Source organism: Monopterus albus, unplaced genomic scaffold (assembly GCF_001952655.1).
Source record: "Monopterus albus unplaced genomic scaffold, M_albus_1.0 scaffold46.1, whole genome shotgun sequence".
NCBI lineage: Eukaryota > Metazoa > Chordata > Actinopteri > Synbranchiformes > Synbranchidae > Monopterus > Monopterus albus.
In genome coordinates, this window is record NW_018127926.1 from 1,486,609 (window position 1) to 1,496,824 (window position 10,216).

The following is a 10,216-nucleotide window of genomic DNA, read 5'->3' on the forward strand; positions in this document are numbered from 1 at the left end:
ACTGTATGATTAAAATGTAAACGTACGCATTGACTCGGGCAGCTATTTTCCCCCAAGCTAACTCTCTCTCTTTCGCAGCTGCAGCAGTGTTGCTTTTTTTTTTTACGAAATATGGGCTCGTAGTCACTATATGCTTGTAGTAGCACATCCATTTCTGTTGGGGAAAAAACGCAGACCTATTTTTGCTTGGTCCTGTTGCCATGGTGACTCGTAACATCTTCACTCCATTGTCCAGGGCTTTTTATAGTCACGCTGCACACGCCTAACTCTGAGTAAACCTACTCAGAGTTGATTAAACCAACTCTTTTCAGCTGTTCTGAAACCGAAAATTCCAAGTTTTCCAACTCTGTGTAAGTCAACTCAGAGTTCAGGTTTGAACTCTGAGTTTGTTAAACCTCCTTCTTGAAACGAGCCCCTGGTTATTCTGGACGTTCTGGATGTGTGGAAGTCAAACAATCATTCTATTAATGTTTTTTTCCTAAAGATAATTAAGCTCTTTTCAAGATCTAGCTGGTGATTGCTGCTACAGTAGGTAAATTCCAAATCGGGGGCACTGAAAAGTCTCATTAATCCACCAAGAGCAACACAGAAAATAACATGCACACTATTACTTCTACACCTATGGTTCAGTATAGGTGACCCAGAGCCAGAAGCACCATATGTTTGCAAGGTCAATCTTAGCCTAGTTAAATATTTACAAGGTGGACATTTACACATCATTAAATTAAAAAGGTTGCACCACACAATCTAGTTCTTGCATAGGAATTAGTTATATCCTGTAAAAGCCACATGAAACTGCTGCATGGCTAACTGAACCAACTGACAACTGACCATTAACCAATATATAGCCAGTTTCTGTGTTCATATAAACATAACTTAAGTTTACTAAATCATTTGACCCCTACAACTGTTAATTTCTGCAATTATATTACAGCTTGCAGTGACTTCCTGTTTACATTGTTGATCACTCTTGATTCAATGCTACAGATACCTCTTATCAACCAATTTACATATTACTAAAGTCTTGAACTGACCTGAGAATTTAGCTGATGTTTTGAGTTGAGCCAGTACCAGGCAGTGGAAAAGGGGCTCTATGTTTCACAGGGCTCAGGTTTGAAACAAAGACCAAGTGCAGATGTAAGCAGTGAAGGCAGGGCAGCCAGTGGAAAAAAAAAAGATCCAGACACAAAAGGGGGCATATACTGTAGTCTGTTACATTAATCAGACAACACGTGCTTCCGTTAGCCCTAACAGATTATGCTTCACAACACAGGGATCAGCACAACATGGCACAACACAGTGAGCCAGGAGAGGCCAGAGGAGGTAACACTGGTTACCCACATGCTGACTATCTGTGCATGTGCAAGTTCAGTTTTTCTGCTGCTGTGCAATTTGTCGATGAACCTTCTTAACATTTATACTGCTTTTGGATTCTTCAATTTCAGTTTAAACGAGATGGAATGACGTTCTGCCTGACAGTCAATGCAGCGAAGCAAAATACAACCCCATTTAATCTTGAGCAAGAGAAAACAAGTGCTGTCGGCTTCAGTGTCTAACTTCCAAGTACATTATGTAAAGAAGCATCAGACACTTATGAATGAATAAAACAGAGAATCTCTGTTCCCTGATTTAAACCTGACATTTATAAAACAAGGGACGTTTCTTAAGTATTCTTCTGTAACAGTTTCCACAGTGGCTGGCATGGCATCTGTTATATAAAAAGCAGCAGTAACCTTACAATGACCTGTGGATTACAATGTAATATTGTCACTCTGTGTTACCCAGCCCCAGACAACGCCTGTGACAATACTGCACAATAATCCCTCCGCTGTCTCAGTCATTACTGTAGATCAGCATTCACGCGATGAACACCATCCCCCCCAGCTCTCTCTCTTCCCTAGAGTTAACAGACTGAAAAAGGGGCGGGAAAGGTGAGGGCAAAACAGGACAAACAGCCAAAGAGGAGGAAGAAGAAACTAGAAAGGGAGCAAGTCTGAAATACGCTGATTACAGAGAGCAGACAACATACAGTATGTGCTACCATTCTCCAGCGACCTCCTGAAGTATTATTGAGGAGAAGGACTAGGAAAAAAGGGAAAGGGGTGTTTGGTTTATATTGTTTTTTCAAGAAGGGGAGAACTGAGGCAACAAGAGAGGAAGACTGACACAGACAGAGAAAAAGGAGAGATGTGTAGCACAGTTTAGCTCACTGGGAGATGGGGTTTTTCGCCGCTCTCTTCTTTTTGTCTAAAACAGTGTTTCTCACGGGGTGGGTTGCGAGCATGTTCCAGGTGGGGCACGAGAGACATGGTGAAAAAAAATAAAATTGTTTTTGAGAGTGATATATTGTTGTGGATTCAAATGCTTAGGTAGTATCTAACATGGAGCTTTTGTTTTGAAATGCATGTGTGCGTGCGTGATATGCAGAGGCCTAACCTTGCCATGACAAGCCTTGATTGGCGGGTGGCAGTGTACACTCACTGAAGATAGGTCCATTGTTAAGAAGATGGCGAAGCGAAAATATGATTTGGACTATGTTAAGTATGGATTTACTTACATAGATGATAAAAATGGACATAAGCCTCAATGTGTGATATGCAGTGAAGTACTGGCACAAGAAAGTATGAAGCCGTCCAAGTTAAAACACCATTTAGAAACAAAACACGCTGCGTACAAAGACAAACTAGTCGAATACTTTCAAAGACTACTTTGGGATCTGAGGACCACCCAGAAGACACTGCTGTCCTTATGTTCCAAATCAGAGCAGGCACTACGGGCCTCATACCTCGTAGCTCAACATATAGCAAAGGCCAAGAAGCCACATACAATAGCAAGTCAAGTCAAGATTTTGATTTGCCATTTATGCATATACAGACAGTCTAGGCATATAGGAGTTCTTGTGCAGCTCCTCTTTGGAGTCAGGTAAGAAGTCAAAAGCCAGAAAGAACACTTAGTCTTAAAACAAAAAAAGTTACATAAGGGTGACAAAGCATTAAAACCGCAATACACAAAAATAGAGTAATAGTATTTCCCTCAGTGAACTTCAGACATCACACTTATTAATTCACATGGTGGAGTTGGATATGTCATTACGCTTGGTGAGGCAGTGAGGGGTTATAACATAGTAAAACTAAAACAAAACTAAACTAAAACATAGCAGAGGAACTCATCTTACCTTCGGCCCTGGACATAGTCAGAGAGGTATTAGGCCAGTTAGCAGCGGACAAGTTGAAGACCATACCGCTATCTAATGACACCATAATGTGGCGCATTGAAGACATGTCAGCCAATATAAAACAGACCTCAGCGCGGATTCAGGCCAGCGTTTTTACTATCAGATGCAGCTGTCATCATTTGTGTCTGATTTTGGTGGAAGAAAAAGAAAGAGCTCACCATCAACCAAACCAGACTTGTTTTGTGATAAGTGCTTCAGTCTTATAACTTTCAGTCTTATAACCTCTCCTGAGAGGTTTCCAAAAGAATACATCTAAGCTTTCTCCACTCTGCTGCCATGCTGCCAATGCAATACTGTTTTGTTCTTAGAAGAGATGATTTACAAATTTCTGTCTGTTTTATGAAGAAAGAGACTGAACATTTTCTATTGAATGAGACCAATTTACTCAAGTGACTGCAGAATGCTTGCTAAAAGTGCAAGACAGGACAATAAAACAGTACCCCAGTGGCAGAAGAAGGCTAATGTGCGCACACACACACACACACACACACACACACACACAAAGGTCATAGTCATAACATAGGTATGGTCCAATGTATCTGTGCATAATTTATAATGTTCTTTTTCCACCAAGTGACTTGATCTACTCCAAAACATACACAAACAGCAGAACATGTTCACACATGTATGTCTGTACATGCACTGGCATGAGCAGATGATGATTTACATTACACAGACCCTTGTTGCCACATATGCAGCATAATTGTGTACTTGACCTGGTCCCTATAAACTCATCTTCCCCATCATAAATGCATGCCCATCCCCAAACCTTACAAGTTTTTCCATATCATAACATTTTATGAAACCACTAGGCTTAGTACACAAGAGCTGTTTCAACTGACACAGGCCTCATAAGCCAATGTAATGTAACCACAAAGCGTATTTTACCCTTCAACTTGATTTTTTTCCATTTCATGCACATAACTACAGTGTGTCAGGCTCTGGCAGCTGCTAAAAGCAACTGATCTAAATTCAGTGGAGGAGTGAAGCCACTGCTGCTGCTCTACTAATCTTTTGTTCATGCAGACTGCGGAGAGACTGTGTAACCTTAACCCTAAAATCAAGTTTTTGAAGTGAACACCGGAGGGTAAATCCCAGTTCCCTTAATTGCATCCATATTTCCCCCACTCCTATCTTTTCCTTGTGCCTTAGTCCCTAAGATGCAGCCAAAAGATGCAAGGCAAAAAACAAAGGGAGAGAGGATGTGAGGAGACATCCTATCCTGTGATCTTTCATCTGAACCGTCCAATCACCAGCTGATTTCTGAAAAAGGGGTGTTAGACTTCTGTTAGGATGGTCTTATGTATCCTCATTCATGGATCCTCCAGACAACCTCCTCACTCCTCAGAGCAGGAATAAGAGCATTGGGACATCCTTCAAGATGGAAGACCAAAACTACCTGAGCATCAAATAAGGAAATTGGAATTTATCATGGCTCTCTCATTACAGAAATGTCTTTTCTCAAGGTCTAAAACTAAAATTGGACTTTGAAAAGAACACAGACGCACAGTGTTTGAACATACAATTTTACCTATAGTTTTCACTTTTCCACCAAGCCAGGGCGCCAAACTAGCCAGTACTACAGGTCCTTCTCTAACACATCCTGCGTCTCCGCTCTGAAAGAGAGAGTTAGAGAGGTGGAAAAAGGAGGAGGACAAGGTACCATGTTCCTGAGACTGGAGTAGAGATGGCAGCCTCAGGCTGAAACACGCTATAATGTAAATACACTGGCTCAGTTATAAATTAAACTAGAGGCAGACAGTAGTGAATACATGCCATGGCATGCAGTGTGTGTGTATGCATGCAGATGGAGGGGAGTAGGTAAACATGTCCTTTTCTAAGGACCAATGTTATGTCTATATCCTCCTGTTGTGTTGGTAATATGAATGGTGTTATGAAAGGAAACAGAAATGGTTTAATAGCATGAAGTAGGGAGCAAAGTGTATTTGTATGCTTGCATGTGTGTATCTCTACGTGTGGCAGAAAGTGTCTTCATTTTTTTTTTATCTTTCCAGTGCAATTTCCCAGATTGGGATTAATAAAGTATTTCTATCTATCTATCTATCTATCTATCTATTATTCTCTTCCTTGACTGTCTCAGAAGACAACAAAATAGAATATACTGTATTTCACTTATTTCTCTTGCACAGTGGGATGTCCCCCTTTCTCTATCCCATATTCTCTGTCCACTCATTCTCTAATTATCACTAAAGTGAACATCTTGTACTGTTACACTGCATTTCGGAGCTCTTCACAGACCACAACATTTGAGAAGTTATTAAGGAGTATTGCCCCTATTGCCTCTGACTTTCTCTATTTGTTTGTCTTGCTTCTTCTTTCTGGCTCTTTTTCCTTGTGCTTCCCTTTCTCTTGGAAGTGAACGTCTTGTCCCGTTACACTATGTGCTTGACCTCTTCGCATACTGTGACACTTGAGAAGTGAATAGGCAGTATCAGCACCTCATGGAGAACATGAGGTGCTCGGCAGCTATGTAAAAAACACTGTGGTGTGCTCTGCTCTGTGCTGCACTGAAAACAACTAATCCTCCAGCCACATTTGGACCGGAACACTGTGCATAGAACTTGGGAGCTCATCTAAGTTAAAATGTCACTTTGACAACTTGGAGAAAAATCCTGCCAATAGGTGGGTTTCCAAGAAACGTCATCAACAAGATGCGTGAGCTTCACGGGGGTAGAAAACAAAGTGGACTGAATGGGACTCTATGTGGAAAGTAATATGACAAAGACTTATTGTGCAGTAAATTGTTCAGATTGTTCGAAGGATGGCTGAAAAATGTCGACATCCCAATAGGAAAACATGCCTTACCAACAGAGAAAGGGAAAATAGTGGCTTAAGCGATAAAAAGAGATAGGGCCCTTCTGGGCTCAGTGGCGATGAGAGGAGGCCAGCTCAGCTTCACAGGAACTGGATGAGACGTTGTGCAGTGGTCCATTCATTTCAGTTGACCTGACTGGTCTTTGTACTGGACTCACTGGGAGCTGTGGTCCTGAACCCTCTATGCTGCTCCTCTCTGTTGTCTATACAGTTACTGCTGCTAGATGCAGCTACAGACCTGGATGAACTCACTGACACTGTGACATCATACATCAGCTTTTATGAGCACGTGTGTGTGACCAAGACCTTCTGCCCATACAACAATAATAATCCCTGGTTCACAGTAAAACTCAAGCAGCTTTGTTGTGCCAGAGAGGAGGCCTACAGAGGTGTAAACAGGATCCTGTACAGTAGAGTTGTTTTTGGCGGCCTGTTTTAATTTTAGTTTTAGTCTAGTCTTTGTGTGAAGCTGTCATTTTAGTTTTTATTAGTTTTAGTCACATTCATACTCTTTTTAGTCTAGTCTAGTTTTAGCCTACAGACAGGAAGTTGATCAACTGGCCCTCTGGTGTGGTTGCAACGACCTGGAGCTGAACATGCTCAAAACAGTAGAGATGACAGTGGACTTCAGGAGGAGCCCCTCCACCCTACCTCACCCCACCCCACCCCACCACCACCATATGCAGCAGCACTGTATCACTAGTAGAGTCCTTCAAGTTCCTGGGCTCCACTATTTCCCAGGACCTGCAGTGGATGTCCAATATCAACACCATCACCAAGAAGGCACAGCAGAGGATGTACTTCCTGTACCACATCAGGAAGTACATCCTCCTGTCCCAGGAGCTGCTGATATAGTTCTACAGGGGAATCATCAACTCTGCTCTCTGCTCTTCCATCGCTGTCTGGTTTGGCTCAGCAATCAAACAGGACAGGAACAGACTCCAGCAGACAGTTAAGACTGCAGAAAGAATCATGGGTGCCAGCCTGACCTCCATGGAAGACCTGTACACGGGCAGAGATGATTTCTGCAGGCCTCTCTCACCCTGGACACAGACTGTTTGAACAGCGTTGTAAGAATTTCATTGTACAGGGAAACACGTTTCCTAACTGTGCATATGACAAAATAAACACTTTGAACTTTGAACTTGAACTTGTCAACAGCCTCCATAAAAACACACAGAAAATGTATTCATATCTCTTTTCCGCAATTTACGACACAGTGGAAAAACGTAGCTAATACTAGTGTCTTTATCTAGCAATCCAATTAGTAGAGTTGTCACCCACCCCTTATAACACAGGATCAGACGGTTTTGAAAAATGAAATGCTGTCGTATTCAGTCAATACGGGATGCTACTTGACCATTTCTATCTCACTTTAAACGAACATTAAAGTTAAAAACCCTACAAGCCATGGCAGAAATGCTTGGTTTGATACAAGGCATATCCCTGCTAAAACACAGCAGAATCATTGTCACCTGAGACTGAGATCACACAGAGATCTAAATCACGCTCACAAAACATGCAGGCCTAGTACAAGTGCGTGTTTTCATGTGTCTACAACCCTGTAGCTGTACCCCTGTGTACAGACACTATAAACACACTGTCAGCATGAGGGTTCAGTGCGAATATGTGTGTTTCTTCACCTAAGCGTGTGAGTCAGTGGGACGTATTTTGTGTGTGTGTAACCACAGTGCTCTCCTTCTCAGCAGCCCACCATTAAACACTGGTGCCAGCCCTCTCACAGCACACCAGGATTAACAGCACTTAAATGGGCCTGTTAGTACACCACCTCCTCTTAGCTTCCCACACCGACTAGTGCACACAGTGCTGCCCACAGCTTTGCACTGGCAAGATACTGCTTCTGTTGCTTTTTGTTCTCCTCTTGCCACCAGCCATCCAGTCCTCCTCCAGTAAATGGTGCTGAAGAGTACTCAGTGGGGGGCTAAGCCCAGAACATCCTCTATTTTACAGACCTATTGGAATCTGAGTGGATGACAGAGGGAGGAAAAGAGGGAGGGCGGTATATCCTGAAAATGAACCAGATGGGCTATGATCTCTCCCTGCCTCTCTCATTTTTTGTTACTGTCTCTCTTTCTATGTTTCATTAACCCTGTGTTTGGTTATCAGGTCCCTTGTGACAAATCATAAACAGAAGCACTCAAATGGATGAACACACCAGACAGGGATGGATGCCCACTATAGAAATCAATAAACAAAATGGATTCCCATTAGAGTCTGTTGGCCATGGCACAGCAGGCATAAATAGTTGGACAAATGGATTGATTGATGGTGGATGCATGGATAGATGGTACTGTTCATGCTTCGGTGTGTTTGTGGTGGACTTTCATGGAAGGCTGGGGGGATTTTTTTACATGGGCATGTAATGGTCACCCTCACATAATGCCAGGGGGTATATTGTTCACAGTCAATTACTGGCCTCAATGAGAAATGATTAGGGAGAAACAGACATAAGAACTGAGAAAGACAGGAAGGTAGGTCTGAGGGACTGTGGTATTGCAGTGTGGTGATGGTTTGATAAACTTCAGAGAAAAAGAGCAGAGGCACTACATCAGTTGGATTTGGCTTGGGGGCAATTAATGATCAACTATGATGCATTACAATGTCATATAGGGAAAAAAGAAACATTTTTACAAGTTGCAAAAAAGTGGGGTGGAAATACAGGTTAGCTGGGTTTCTAATGAATTAGAATTTAACTTTGCTCAAGACCAAGGTAAAAAACATCAAGAACAAGGTAAAAAACACTCCACCTTGTTTTTGGACAGTGTTTTGAAAAAAAATAGTTGATACACTACTGTATGTGCTTCCCGTGTAAGAGGGAAAACAAGAGATACAGTAGTCTCTGCTAATTTATATTCATACCATAAGGCATATAATTGCCACCTGACACTGAAAACGATATCAAGCATCAAACCACCATTGCCATGTTTTCCAGCATGTTTTACCTTAAAACAGATGGAAGATTAAAAGAGGAATCACTGTCTTAATTCTTATTGAAATTCTCTGAATTACTGTCACATATGGAGAAACAGAAAAACATATCAGGATGTAACATGTGTAACAGATTTCATAACAGCATATGTTGGGTCAATATTGTTGTTGTTCATTAACATGTTAACATAAAAGGTAATATATAGAGTATAATCCAAACCCAACGCTTTAATACTAGTTCTCGTCAAAGCGGAGGCTTGGTGTTATATATAACATCAAATACAAAATCCACAAGGCACCTGTGATTTGTGAATCATTACCTTTTTTATCTCTTCAGGCAGTGGGTAGACTGGGGGACAGTGAAGAACCATGTTCATTTCCTCTTCCTGCTCTTCCCCCATAGATCTATCCTTGTCTCCTGGTAACAAGCAGAGGATGAGCAGAATTAGCTATACTGGAAGCGGTATCTGTACTGTGTGTTATAACTTTTTATTTGGCACAGCATCTAGGTCTGCAACTAATTTTCAATATTGATTAATCCATCAATTTATTTTTGCAATGAACAGAATAATCATTTATTCTATACAAAGTCAGAAAATAGTAAAACTTCTTTCACACCTAGGAGACTGGCAAATGTACTGTTTGACCAACAGCACAAAAATAATCTATTTACAATGCTATTAAATAAAAACAAGCTGCAAATCCTAGTACTACATGTTTGGCATTATAGCTTTAAGCTATTATCAAATATGTTAATTCTGCTGATAAAGTAGTTGAGCTATTGACTCATTTTTGGCAATACAACAAACATATGTACAAATATTAGCCTCAGCTTTTAAGAGGAAAATGCAAAATACCGAGCACATTGTTTTTTGTTTTGGAGGTGTTATTTATGTATTAATGACTGGTTTGTGATCTGAAATGTTAAGTTCTGTCTCCGTGTTTTCTCTTTTCCTTCTTTTAATTTCCACATTCCATCTCCTTCAACTTAAAACACAACAGTCAATAGCAGCACACAAAAAAATGTGAGTAGAACAAAGCAAAACCTACTAATTATTCAAAAAATAAAACTGATATCTTTGTGTTTCTACAGTCATTTATTTTCTACACCCTTTACAGGGTACTCATTGAAATACTTGGAAATTCAAAATTTCAACCATAGACCATTATTGGAGGATATGTGTGTGTGTATATATA

At 41.0% G+C, this 10,216-nt stretch overlaps 1 protein-coding gene across 9 annotated transcripts in view; it reads right to left on the reverse strand.

The window, feature by feature from the left end:
• Nucleotides 1-10,216, reverse strand: part of lekr1 (Leucine-, glutamate- and lysine-rich protein 1) — a 92,313-nt gene that overhangs the window by 58,562 nt on the left and 23,535 nt on the right. For 4 of the 9 annotated variants that reach the window (XM_020600375.1, XM_020600376.1, XM_020600372.1 and 1 more), the window contains 2 exons: nucleotides 9,340-9,437; nucleotides 4,771-4,851 (listed from right to left, as the gene is read on the reverse strand). In XM_020600375.1, the coding sequence (XP_020456031.1) occupies nucleotides 4,771-4,851; nucleotides 9,340-9,420 (162 nt within the window). In that variant the 5' untranslated portion in view covers nucleotides 9,421-9,437. Of the gene's footprint in view, nucleotides 1-4,766; nucleotides 4,852-9,339; nucleotides 9,438-10,216 lie in introns of those variants that run through there. The other 5 variants (XM_020600379.1, XM_020600377.1, XM_020600374.1 and 2 more) reach the window with 4 other exon arrangements.